General features: G+C 39.0%; 1 protein-coding gene across 3 annotated transcripts in view; it reads left to right on the top strand.

Moving 5' to 3' along the window:
- The window catches only part of Sertm1 (serine rich and transmembrane domain containing 1), an 89,451-nt gene extending 79,689 nt beyond the window's left edge, over positions 1-9,762 (top strand). For all 3 annotated transcript variants that reach the window (XM_071610790.1, XM_071610788.1, XM_071610789.1), the window contains exon 2: positions 6,900-9,762. In XM_071610790.1, the coding sequence (XP_071466891.1) occupies positions 7,087-7,410 (324 nt within the window). In that variant the 5' untranslated portion in view covers positions 6,900-7,086 and the 3' untranslated portion in view covers positions 7,411-9,762. The remainder of the gene's footprint in view (positions 1-6,899) is intronic.
- Positions 9,763-14,015: the final 4,253 nt, after the last annotated feature.

The raw sequence follows: 14,015 nt of genomic DNA, 5'->3' as shown, positions 1-14,015 counted from the left end.
TCTTTTTGAATGCTATGATTCTATATGAATGTTATGAATTAACTAATTCAAGCTGCTCTGAGAATAAAAAAAAATGTTTGGTGAATATACATCCCAAATATCAGCAATGATCAAAGCTGGGTGTAGGGAGAGAATGGAGCTTGAAATCCCTCATTAAATATGCCATAACATCTTGAAAGGCCAGTCTTGTTTTTTACCTTCTTTATTCCCACTGATTCATTACGACCTTCCCTGAGATTGTGAAATCATTATTTCTCTGGCTATTTGCTTTTCTGTAAATGAAGCATTTAGCCAATGACCTTTTCTTCTGCTCCCTAAAAATGACTTTTATCATTCCAATACTTTTTAACCAATTATATTCACGTCCCATTCAGAGCTTCCTTTCAACCTTGAAGATGCTGCTTTTCTCATTTTGATTTAGACTAATTATGTTAGCCAAGATGGGCCCAGTCTCCCCCAAAGTGCAGGAAGTCTCCTTCTTGGTCATTTCTAAATATCATAAAAGAAAATAAAAATGCAGACTGGTGGGTGTAGCTCCATGATAGAGTGCTTGCAACATGTTTAAGGCCCTGAGTTTGGTCCCCAGCACAAGAAAGAAAGAATTATAAATTGCTATGCCTGCAACTGGCTCTGTAATTGCTTTCTTTGTATCTGGGAAATAACCTGCTTAAATTACCTATCTTATTCTAAAATCTTATTAGTTTAAAATTCCAAGATCATATGTTTTAAAAATGATTATTCTTGCTAAGGTAGTGATTTGGACATGAAACCTTCTCCTGGAATATAAGTATACTACAAATTTATTAAGAATAATAGTTTTGTGCTAAGATGTGGCTCAATGGTAGAGCACTTGCTGAGCATGTGTGAGGCACTGGGTTGGATCCTCAGCACTACATAAAAAATTAATAAAATAAAGGTATTGTGTCCATCTACAACTAAAAAAATATTTTTAAAAAAGGAATCGTAGTTTGATTTCATTTCTGAAAAACAGCATTATAAATGCAAGTCCTCATACCTTTTGAGACTGAACAAGCAAAAGCCAAACCAGTTATATTCACATCCCCTTTCTCAATGATTTCTTGTGTTTTTTTAAACTATTCTCAATTTACTGTTTTATGTATTGAGCAAAGTATATCTGAACATTCTGTAAATTATACCTTAGTAGGTAATTAATCGTTAAATAATTTGGACAAAATAAGTTGTCTGACATAAAAATATTGAGAATAAGTGGGGTTTTTTCCCTGTTATTGCTGTTTTGCTGAAAAAGTATTTTGCAAAGCTTGAGGTTATACCAGGTCATCAGAAGTCATCACCAAGAGACAGAAGATTAGATTAAATCCAAAGCAACTTAATGACCTGCTTTTAAATTTATTTTGAAAATAAGTCACTGATACCAAGCTATTGCTTTGTCATCTCTCTAATTTTCACCAAAATACAATGAAAAAGTTTAGATAATATTTTCTGATCATTCATTTGAACTGTAGGTAAAGAGGAATGTTAATTTTAATTTTTCATGTTACATTATCTGTCCATATCTATGAATTTCAATGAGCTAGTTACAACCTCCACCGCTAGGCATTTCTTCTTGTAAGATGACCTTCTAGCTCAATGTGTGATAGCAGAGAGATGCAGTTTATTTCCCAAACTTTATTTTGGTTTTTACCGGACTCATAGAAGGAATCATAATGGGAGTTCACATGAAATTCTACTCTCCCAAAGCACTGAACTGATAAGTAAGGGCAGTTTTAAATAGGCGAATATGTAGAGGGCTGAATCAACTTAAGAGTTAGGATAACTTAGAAGACAATAAACTTTTTTTTTTTTTTTTACTGTTTCAAGCCCGGGGGTAAATGTTTGTCATTCCCTGCGATGAAGATGTACTTTGAGAGAGGGTGGTAGGAAGCGTGTAATGTCAACACAGATTTTCTCCCATCCACCATGACCTAAAAGGCCAAAGCAGAGAAAAGGCATTAGAAGAAAAGATAATCCTGTGAAGGCTAAGGCAATGGCTGCAAGGTTTTATAGAAACCATGCTATTTCCTAATAAGCTAGAAACAGCTGGGCTTGGATGTTATAATTTCCCTTCTGGATTCTGGAAATGGTGGTCTCTATGTGTTCCTCAGAGAAAGAGATTCAATAAATCATCTAAAACCATTAATTACATTATTATATCTAATTTCACATTTGTGTACTATAAAAAGCATTTTGCCATGTCCTGTTAATTTTTTATTGCACCACTCCTCATGGTTTGGGGAGGATTACCTTTGGAGTATGACACAGTAGGACTCATAGATGAAATGTTGATGTGACATTGTGGATCGTAACAGCTAGGTTCTTTAAAGAATGTTGCAAGGGGACAAAGCAGCTTGTCCCAGTTTTTTACAATAATAAAGAAAAAAAACACCTTTACATGCTTGTTATTCACATAGAGATGTATTTGAATAAAGTTCTCATAGTCAAAATTGTTGTACCACATTTGAAGCAGACCAATGGGCTGAGTTTTATAAACCACTGTGCTATAGAAGTCAAGGCCATGGCACGCATGGGCTCTGCCCACATTCTGTCTCTCTGCCAGGGGTCTTGCAATGCTAATGAGAGAGGACTCTGAGAAGAGGGCCAGACAACTTCTGTTCCATTTAGAAGGAATGAAAGGATGAGGTACATGCTCTACAGTATGCCTCTGTTCTTGCCAAAAATTACAATCCTCATAACCACCCTGTAGGAAGGAAAATGTTACAGTCAACTTTGCATGTGGAGACAAAATGCCTGACAAGAACCACTTAGAGGACAGAACTTTATTTTGGGATTCCCAGATTCAGGGTCTCAGTCCATAGCCGGTCAAGTCCAATGCTCTAGGCCCAAGGGGAGGCAGAACATCATGGTAGAAGGGTGGAGGAACACTGTTCCATTCATGGAAACCAGGAAGCAGAAAGAGGGAAGGAAGAACGGACCACAGGGAAGATGAACTCCTCCAGAACCCGCAGTGACCCACCTCCTCTAGCCACACCCCACCTGCCTACAGTCACCACCAGTCAGTTCATTCAACTAGGATGAACTGATTAGGTTGCAGCTTTCATAATCTAATCACTTTACCTCTGAATATTCCTGCATTAACACAGGAGTTCTGGGGGGACACCTTGCATCCAAATCATATCAGAAGCTTCCATCTTCCAGGAAGGATGATAACTTAGTCCTATGACATGGAACAAGATTTGCCCTATCTATGCTGTCTCTCCAGGTCACCACTCACTGCTTTTTTGTAGATTTCTTCCTAACACACATTTTCATTCCAGAAACAAACAGAAAGCTGGCTGACCATGAGCTAAAACATTTCCACAGATATTCATTTATAATGTTGTGATCCAGATGTCTCATTTTCCTTTTTTCAAAAATCACTCTCTGAGGATGGCTCAGGAAAAAAAAAAAAAAAAAGTCAAAATCCTTGTATGGCTTCCGGTTTCACCTGAAATGAAAGTTTGTTGGCGCTGCCCCAGGATGGGTCAAGGCTATGCATTTGAGATGAAGTCTTTCTTCTTCTTTTCTTTAAGCCTTATCTGGGAAAAAGAACCCAAGAAGCATCATCTTGAAACACTCATTTGATTTCATTTCCACAGTGCCACCTGTCACAATACCTAAACATGTAGAGTTTGGTTCATCCTGAGCATTATGCAGTCACTGTCGAATAAAACATTCACCAGACAGAAAGAAGATAGGCCAATTTTTTAAGCTTCAATAAGGAAATGAGAATTAATGTTGGCAAATTAAAATCATCTCTGACAATGCATATACTCTGTTGTTTCAGAATATAACAATGAAATGAAATTTGTGTCGCTGTCATTTTAAATTAAGAAGTCTGGAAATGATATGACATCTGGAACATTGAGAAGCGATATTTAAAGGAGAGGATATTTAATTGTGAAATTTCAAATAAAGACACAAGGTTTCTTTAGTTTATATTCTACCAGTCTTCCAAAGCCAAGGAGATCAAATCCTTTCTCCAAATCTTCTTCACCTTGTTTTCTGTGAACTAATTCATGTATGGTGAAGAATGTGACCCTCAGGAAGTGGAAAGTACTCTTGGATATTTACTCTGTAAAGAGATACATTTGTCATTGCAAACAGTCTTGGAGTCAGCTGATAGTTTTGTTACTGACTTACTGATGCCACAGTGATATTGTGCCTTCAGCCCCATCCCTAGAAAGCAACCTCTTAACACGGGCTTACCCGGAGAGGTAGGAAAGATGAGTATTAATTATTGTTGTGTAAATGGGAAAACTGAACTCTCAAGGCTGGCTGTGGACTTGCCTAAGGTAAATGGCAGATAGGAACCAATTACCCAACTCTGTGACTTCCCTCTTCCTCCCACAGTTGAGAAAACCAAGAACATGGTTCAAATATGGGTTCTGATTACTTCTCTGTCACTGACTAGGTGTGCATCCTGAGTAAATCACAATATCATTACACCTCAGTTTTCTCATCTGAAAATGGCACTATGTTCAAGTCAGCTTTTCATTACTGTGACAAAATGCCTGACAAAAACAACTTAAAGGATGAAAGGTTTATTCTGTTCAAGATTTCAGAACATAGTTAGCTGGTTCCATTGCTTTGGGCCTGAGAGTGGATCACAGCAGTACAGTGGAAGGGTGTGGCAGAGGAAAGCTACTCACCTCATATAGATAAGAAGCAGAAGAGGCTGGGGCAGTCAAAATAAACCCTTAAAAGGCACACCACCAAAGACCTGCTTATTCCAGCTAGGACCCATCTCCTAAAGTGTCCACCATCTCCTAATAGTGCCACCAGCTGGAGACCAAGCCTTCAACACATAATTTGGGGAGGAACATTCTAGATCAAAACTATAACAGGCACAATTACCACCCTACCTGCCAGAGAAACAATGGATACATAGTGCCTACTTTCTTTCCCCATGTTAAAAAATAAAATTAAAAAGATGACATACAATTCTTACTACCAAAACAATTTAAAAATTGAGACCAGATGGTATGAGGACTGAGGTGGCCAAAAGCCTAAATCCCTGGTTTATCTTCTAATTACAAATGTAATTCATATCAAATCAATTGGCATCTTTGTTTCTCTATCTCCTCCGCTACACTTTGGTTGTACCAGAACTTTTATTTTTTTCCTGATTTTTGGTTGTACCAGAACATTTTTTTTCTAACTCAGTCTATTAGGTTTCTATGCTACTTTTTTTTCCTGTACACCATGCTGCCTCTGAGACACTTTACCATGTTCACTAAAGATGAACAGCTAGAACGTTTGTGTGCAGTAAAAAGATTGGTATTGCCAAATCAGTGTAACACATTTGCAGTCCCACTGTGATTATTATTTTTTTAAAACTGGTTGTTAGAAGCTTGTAACAGCCTAATGGAATTAAAATCACCAGGCAAAGCATAATGAGGAGTAGGAGTCAAATTATTTTAGGAACTACTGAGACTTTGTCCCTGGCCTACTTCGAAGAGCTCACAAAGACTCTGTGTGACACCTGATGGGGACAGCCTTCTCTGAAGTGTCCTCCCTTCCAAGGGATCATTAGTGCTGCTCAGCTCTGGCCACAGTGGCAAATGTCAGCCACTCAAAGAATCAGCTGCTTAATTAGATTTGGAGAACAGAAGGAAAAGGCAAATGCCAGATATTGTGTAGCAAGGGAAAGCCAGGGGCAGAGTGGAGGTTTTCCATTAGCATTTCACCACTGCCTGAGGTGAGTTTTAGAATTTTACAGCAAAATGATCTAGTGCCAGGATCCAGGAAAATCATCTTTTCTGGACTTCAAGAGAGTTCTAGAGTTCTCTACCTGGAGGGTTACTCTTCTCTCAGGCTGCTTAAATCACAGACTGAACAGAGTGAAGAGCCTTATTTTTTTTTGCACCTGGCTAATAGGCACGGGCGCGCACGCGCGCACACACACACACATACACACACAATTGTGCACTTGCTTGCACACGTGCACACAGACTCTCTCTCTCTCTCTCTCTCTCTCTCTCTCTCTCTCTCTCTCTCTCTCACACACACACACACACACACACCTCATTTTGGTCCAATCTTTGCATTTCACAGACTCCTTCCATGTCCAATATCTTCATGAGGAGATGGGGCAGATGTTGAATCATTTTTCAAATGATAAAAGTAAAGCTCAGGAACTGTGGGAAAGTGTGCCCACCTGCTCAAAGATGATGGGGAATTCAGGCCTCAGACCTGTGTCTTGACACAAACCTGGTACTCTCTCTACCATTCAGAGGCAATTCAATTTGCTCTTCTTCCAGGCAGGTTAAAGTTTTGTTTTGTTTTTTTTAATTCAATGCCTGAGGTATCTAAAACAAATTACATGAGTACATTTAAAGAAAATAAATAGAAATATTCGCTGATCTCGAGCAGACAAAATTTTTATAAAGAAATCAGCATATTGTGAACATCCACCAAAAGCACATGTGTGTTTTCAGGGTTCTTCAACATATGCTAGAGGGAAACACTGGTCAGCAGTTGTGCTCTGGACTGCAGGATGTACAGAATTAATTTTCTGGAGGAGGGAGATTTGGAGCTTCTTGGGTTCTTGTCTCAGAGCATTCATTTGAAGCATCTGTTGAAATCTCAGCAGATGGGGCACATCAGAAATATATTTTTCTTTATGTTTTATCTTTAGTTCCTTAAAGAAACCTGGCACCTACTGCACTGTGGGGGGAAATAAAAGTTCATTTTATATCATCACTTGTAATATAAAGACATAAGCATTACTTATTCCTAGGGGAGTTACTTCACTGTTTTCCTTTCCTGGTCAGTTTTATAATTAAGCTTCACTGAAATAAAAACTAAAACTTCGATTTAAATGTGGTATTTCTCCCCCCCAAAATGCACTAAGTGGTTTTTGTTTGTTTTTATTTCTGCAGGTCTTGATGGACACCTGATCCCCTGCTGCTGCCTTTGTTTAAAAACCCAGAAGTTTTGTTGTGCTGATTTCCCAGTCTATAATTTCTGCTGTGGCCACATCCAAAAGCAATGCCAATTACTTCCTTCTTAACCCCTGTGTGAAAATTTGACTTTAATATACCTGTTCATTCCTTCACCTTCATAAAGATGTCTGAGCCTGACTCTTCATCTGGATTTGCAGGGAGTGTGGAGAATGGAACTTTCCTTGAGTTGTTTCCCACATCGCTGTCCACATCGGTGGACCCATCCTCAGGCCACCTGTCCAATGTCTATATCTATGTGTCCATATTCCTCAGCCTTTTAGCATTTCTGCTTTTGCTTTTAATTATTGCCCTCCAGAGGCTCAAAAACATCATCTCCTCCAGCTCCTCCTACCCCGAGTACCCAAGTGATGCTGGAAGTTCTTTCACCAACTTAGAAGTCTGTAGCATTTCCTCCCAAAGGTCCACTTTTTCAAACCTTTCATCCTGAAGAAAGTGGAAGAATCCTTAAAGCAACAGCAGTTTCAGTTTTCCTTTATGGGGAGTGTTGAGTCATCAAAGAAAGGACCTCTTTGGGTTAGACCTGTTTTCCTCCTTCCTCTTTGATTTCTTTTCTGTTCCCTGATGCTTTTCATTTCTGAATGGAGACGCAGATGCTGACAGAAATGCGTGCAAACTCGGAGGTGCAGAATTTCACAGACCGTTTGACAGATCCGGAGCTGGCTTCTTGGAGGTTGACCAGCATTTTGTTGTATGTTCACTGGGAGGCTTTCTCAGGGAATGCTGGGTATGGGCTTTTGCACTTCATTTCTCTTAGAAAACCACAAGATCAACTGAGCCAGCAGCACCTGGCAAAATTGAATTATTAAGAAGATATTCTCCAAACTTGAAAGATAAAGCAGAGACACCAAATTAAAAAAGAAAAAGAGAAAAAGTGAGTCAGTCTAGAATTAATGTGTAACATTTCTAAACCGGGGGTAAAGAATACACAAAATGTTTTCTTTAATTTCACTTTAACAAATGAAAGTCACATTTATGCATAGATATGACATTTGGAAAAGTTTTGGAAGAGTTTGACTTTCAATAGCAAGACAAATATGCGTCATGAAGCAGTTTGTAATGTATCTGTGCCTCCTGGGCTTTTTCTTCTACTTACGTTGCAGTTATAATAGCCCTCAATTGTGGAATTCTTTATGACAATTGTTATTACTGTTACTAAGAGAAATAAAACCAGAAGAGACACCAAGGATTTTTTATTTTCTATCTATTTCTGTCAGTGGGAATTAAGCCTAGGGAAAATATTCATTTCGTTGTATTTTATACAGTCATAACTTCTGGCAGTCATGTATGTTCCTTTTATTCAGCTTCCCAGTCTTTATAATTTTAGTGCAGAATTATATTAAGGCTCCAAGGCATCAGATGTTTGTTCATTCACTTCAGGTTGCAAAACTTAGAGATTAAATTGCTGATATACATGTTTGTATATACCCTGTGAATGTTCTGTGTCTCTGACAATTAGTCATTGTATGTTAATAGAATATTCTGCATTAGGATTCCAGGATGTGTGCTTATATTAAAATTCTAGACCCTCCAGTTGTCCCTGCTGAGAGCTTTAGTTATGCCAGCAGCTGCCACACTGTGATGAGTCAAGTACCTCTGAACTTGGAGGGGGGTCCTCAAAGTGAGATGCTCATGAGCATAGATGCTGAATGTGGAAGAAATCAAGCTGCCCCTAAAAGCAAAACAAAGCAAATGCTACAGCTTCTTAAGAACAAGAATCTTAATTTAATTTGAAAAATAAATGGCCCACAGCATAAACACTGAACTTGACCTGCGGAAGCCACTGCACCAACATGCCAGTCTTCCCGTGGCAACGGAATCAACCTTTGCTCACAACATTTAATGGTCTTAAGTGGTGGAGCTTCAACACGTCCTTAGGTTGGCCTGTGCAGTCAGCACTCTGCGGTCACAAGAATGAGAAGGAACCACCATGTTCCAGGGTCTGTCTTTGTCACTCTGAAATGCTGAGAGATTGAGGACCGGTAAGGAGGATCAGAAGCCTTTAACTTCCTGTTCTTTTTTCAATCCATAAACTTCACTTAAATCTAACCCTGTTTAACTACTCATATACTCCAAACACCATACAACCTGCACAGAGTTGCTGCCCTTAAATGTATAATCAGTGAAAAATTTGCCTCTGCTGCCATTGAAAGCATTATGTAGTTTAAAATTTGGACTAGAGAAACTCTGCTGTTTTAGATCAGTATTAGCATTCTCTGAGTATATGTATGTATGTACATGGATGTGTATATATAAATATATATGTATTGTGTGTATGCAGACACACACACACACAAACACACACTTTCATATGCTCCTAGTCGAAAGTTGTGTGAAAGCCACACAGGAGTACAGAGACACCTATGATGCCACTTTTTCTTTTCAATTATTCTTGTGTTATTTCGTTACTGAGAGGCAAAGGGACATGGGCGAAGTGACTTTAAAAAATAAAAGGACACATGTTCCACACAGAATAGTAAAATCTGATTGTGATCTGTCCTAAGGGGTAACTTTATAACCTTTCCTTCTGGAAGAGATATAAAGCCTTCTGACAGCAAAACTCCTTTAAAAAACAAATCAAATCAGATCTGCAAGTACACTCCCACCCCTCTCCTGCCGCACGATTTCTTGCACTTCATGTTAAGTGGAGTAATTAGGAACAACATTCAAAATGGAAAATAGGATTTGTCATTACTAGCTTGCCAAGGTAACAGATTGTACAACTTGAGATGAATTTGTGTTGTTTAAGAAGTTCAGAAAGGTTGGAAGATGGGTTTATAAATAAAGAAGTGGAGTCCATTGAAAGCCTGGTTTCTTCTCTGATTTTTTTTTCCTTGTGCGATAATCTGCTCTCTTCTCTCCTAGAGAGGATGCTTTTCCTGGAAGTTTTAAGTGTAACTATGTCTACACAGTGTGTCTATATCTAAATGTCCATAATATCGTATACGTCTTTGTTATAGTATTATATACATCGTTCCTTTTCAGTGTGTCCTCTCTGAAGTAGGGTCAATAATGTTTGACTCAAATGTTGGCCTCTCCCCACTCTGCAAGGGTCACTTCCTCTGGGACAGTGAGCTTCACATTTCCCTGATGAGAAGAATCATCTGGGGGCTTGTAAAATACACTGGTTCCCAGGCTATCCCCTGCCAGACCTCCAGGAGTAGAGCCAGGGAATGGGTATCTTTAAGAAGGACCCAAGTGATGCTGCTCATGAGCAGGGCACACATGGTGGAAGCCTCAGGTTTATTGTTCATGCATACTTGCAGGGGGCGGGGCGTCTTCCCTCTCAGCCACTGTCCACATAACTGCAGTTCTCTAAGGTGGGCATTCTTACTCCCAGCCCCAGCTCACAGGCCTCACTGGGACCTCTTCTGCTGGAGACTGAACTCCAGGCCACCCTCCTGGAAATGGATAACTGCTGTGTTGTGATGGATTCAGTGGAAATGGGATATGAACAAGGTCCCATCTCTTCCCTGTTTCGCCTCTTAGATTCCCCCAGCTCCACTTTTACAAGATGATGTGCATTTAGCAGACTAGAAGAGTGAGAGGAACTGAAGGGATTTATAATGAGAGAAAAAAAAATATTACATTGTGCTTTGAGTAAGACTATCTACTAGTCCAAAGGAAAATAAGGCAGCTAGAGTATGGAATATTCAAGGAGCAGCATGTTTCTAGACTTGTTTCCCTGCCTTGAGGTCTGCCTCCCACTTCTAATTAATGCCATTTCCCACCCTCTGTTCTCCATTAGAAAGTCCCTTAGCATCCTTTATAGGACTTTTTGCCCATCTCTGCTCTATTTTTCACAAAGCCCCTAGAGTGAACTTTCTTAAACATAAATTCCCTGCTTGCGGTCCTTCGATGGATTCCCACTGCACTCAGAATAAAACTCAAGCTCTTTCTATAATTTCTTAGCAGAACCTCCGAATTCAGAAAGCCTGAGTTATCCAGGAGAGATCTCACCAGGCTGTGTGGGAGTATGAGTCTGGGAGGAGCGTGCATTGGAGAGGAGGCCATAACAGAAGAGTCAGAGGGGAGCTCTGGGCTCCTGGTCCAGCTATTTTCAGCAGCTCTCCATCACTGAGAGGACAATGCGATTCTTTTGCTTCCTAGTTAGCCAATGGGTGGATCTTAAGATCAAATATGTGTCTGTGTGCATACACTTGCACACATGTACACTAACATACTAACATACACTTGCCTCCACAAACACACTTCCCAAGAACAGACAATTATTCTCAATGTGCAAAGACACCACCTGGATTGTTAAAGTCCTCTTTCTTCAATTTAACCTTGTCCTCAATAGCAATCAGAGAACCCTAACTTTCCCTTACTTATCCTTCTACTTCAAAATACAAAAAAGGGCTAGGGAATATGTCTCAGTGGTTCAGTACCCCTGAGTTCAATCCCCAATAGCAAAAAAAAAAAAAAAAGGCCTAAGCATCTACTGCATTGTAAGAGACATTTCCCATTAGTACTGTTTTTATTGCAACAGAGCCCACTAACCCCTGTAATCACTTCTAACTATCAGGATACCTCATCAAACCATCCCAAATGTGGCTTTTCTTTATCTTTGACTGGATCCAAGCTGAGGTAGGGCTTTCATCACCTCGAACACTATAAGGAGACATTATTATCAATAGGCATCTATTAAATAAATGAAGACATCCTTTGGCACTAGATAGAACAGACTTAGCTCCTGCCTCATGAAGCATATAATCTGGTAAAGAAGATACTCAGAAAAACGAATGAACACCAACATGCAAAATTGCAATTTCAATTAGCTCTATGAAAAGAATATGATTTTGAGATGATAGACCAAGAGGGAAATTCACATAAGAAATGGTGGTCAGGAAGGGCCTTTCTGATGAGATCATATGGAAGTATTTGAAGGGTTTGGGGAAGAATAATCTCTACAAAAGAACATACAAAAACACCTCAGCTCATATGGACAAAAAAATTCAGAATGTTGGGGTGCAGAGCCTGAGGATGCACAGGTAGGCAGGGCCTGGTACTTATAGAAGGAGCCTGGATTTTATTCTAAGTGCAACTGGAATCCATTGAAGGACTTTGAGCAGAGAATTTAGGTTTAAGAAAGATTACTCTAGTTGCTTTGTGAAAAATAGACCAGAGATGGACAAAAAGTCCTATTCAGATCCACCCCTGGTAGGATATAGGAGTGGGTGGAGAGTTGTTCTCCCTGCCACAAATATCTGTTCATCTTCTAGCCATGGAAACGGTCTTAGCTAAGAATGAGTTACCACACAACCCCCTCCCTCCTCCACTGGTTTCCAACACGCACTCACCTCGCTCTTCTCTCTCTCTCTCTCTCCCTCCCTCCCCCTAATACACACACACACACACATATACACACATACACCTTCCCAAATTCTTCCTCTCCTCTATTCTCTTGTCCCTATTTGGCCCTTATTTAAAGTCTTTAATTGTCTGTTAAATCCCTGTAACTCTTACTCCAGAATTTTTAACATGATATGTGACTAATGTTCCAATGAAGCTAATATGGCAGTAAATTTGAAGCTTTTAAAATCTTGCTTCTTTTAAAGTCCCATTTCTGAAAAAACTATCATTTTTAGGTACTACGTGATCCATTCTTTAAGATTCTAGTCCTTTTTTTTTAAGAGAGAGAATTTATATATATGTATATATATATATATATATATATATATATATACATATATATATATTACATATATATATTATATATATATTATATATATGTATATATTATATATATATGTATATATGTATATATTTATTTATTTATTTTAGTTTTCAGTGGACACAACATCTTTATTTTATTTTTATGTGGTGCTGAGGATCGAACCCAGCGCTCCGCGCATGCCAGGAGAGCACTCTACCGCTTGAGCCACATCCCCAGCCCAAAATTCTAGTCCTTTTGATTCAGACAAAGCTTTGTTCAGATTCCTAAGTGTTACCTCTGTGATCTTAGGCAACCTCTCTGAGGCTTCATAAGTGTTGGTAATGAAGAGAATAATAACTCCTTTCAATGTTGTAAGGACTAAGCAGGAAATTTTGTGTAAACTGACAACACATTGTTTAATACACGATGAGTAATATTACACATGCAAATGTCAAGCAAACATCATTTAGAACTTCTGATTTTGGAAAGTTCAAAATTTCCTATTCCTACCACCACTTTCTCTGCTTTCCTGTATTTAATTCCTCCTCCATTCTTCCTTTCTTCACTTAACCTAATTGCTTATACAAGGAGCCCTTCTTGCTCCATTGGCATTTTCTTGCTTTGCCTATGTTCTAAGTCTCTGCATGGCCTCAGCAAAGACATGCAGGACACATGGAGAACTCAGGGAAACTGTCTCTCCAAGTAGCTCCATTAGCCAAGCCAGCCTATCCCCTTCCCATGGACTGTGGGTGTTGGGGACAGAGTCATGCGTCACAATGCAAGCAATAACCATGGAGACACAGAGGAAGAATAAGGACTGCTGGTAAGCACCCTGTGGTTTCAGAAAGCATAGCAAATGCGTTGGAAGGACTTGAGGTTGCAATCAAACTTGAAATCATGCAAGGAAAGTCAGAGTAGGGGAGTGGTACCTACTACTTCAGAATCATACCTAAGCATCTATCACTGTGTAAGAGACAATTTTTATTAATACTATGTTTTAAAACAACCGAGCCCACTAACTTCTGTGGTCACTTCTAACTGCCCAGAGGTCTCATAAAACCGTTTTGCAAGCATGGCTTCTCTTTATCTCTCTATTTGCTCAAATTGACCAGAGTTGACTCAATTAACTAGCACATGTGTTAGCCGGCTCAATTAAACTGCAAGCATATCACTAATTTCCAAACTAGCCTTATTGTCTTAAGAATATTTAAAGTAGTCATCATACTGCTTATTCCTAGCATTCAAAGATGTAAAATTCTTGAAGGATTTTTGCATATTGCTACTTATAGATTACCAAATTTCAAAAAAAAAGAAGCTTACAATTTCTTTATAATAAAATCTACTCAACTCCAAAGCTATAGTAACTCAATTTAGAT

Source organism: Marmota flaviventris, chromosome 4 (assembly GCF_047511675.1).
Source record: "Marmota flaviventris isolate mMarFla1 chromosome 4, mMarFla1.hap1, whole genome shotgun sequence".
Taxonomy (NCBI): Eukaryota; Metazoa; Chordata; class Mammalia; order Rodentia; family Sciuridae; genus Marmota; species Marmota flaviventris.
This window is presented reverse-complemented; position numbering and strand designations above follow the sequence as displayed.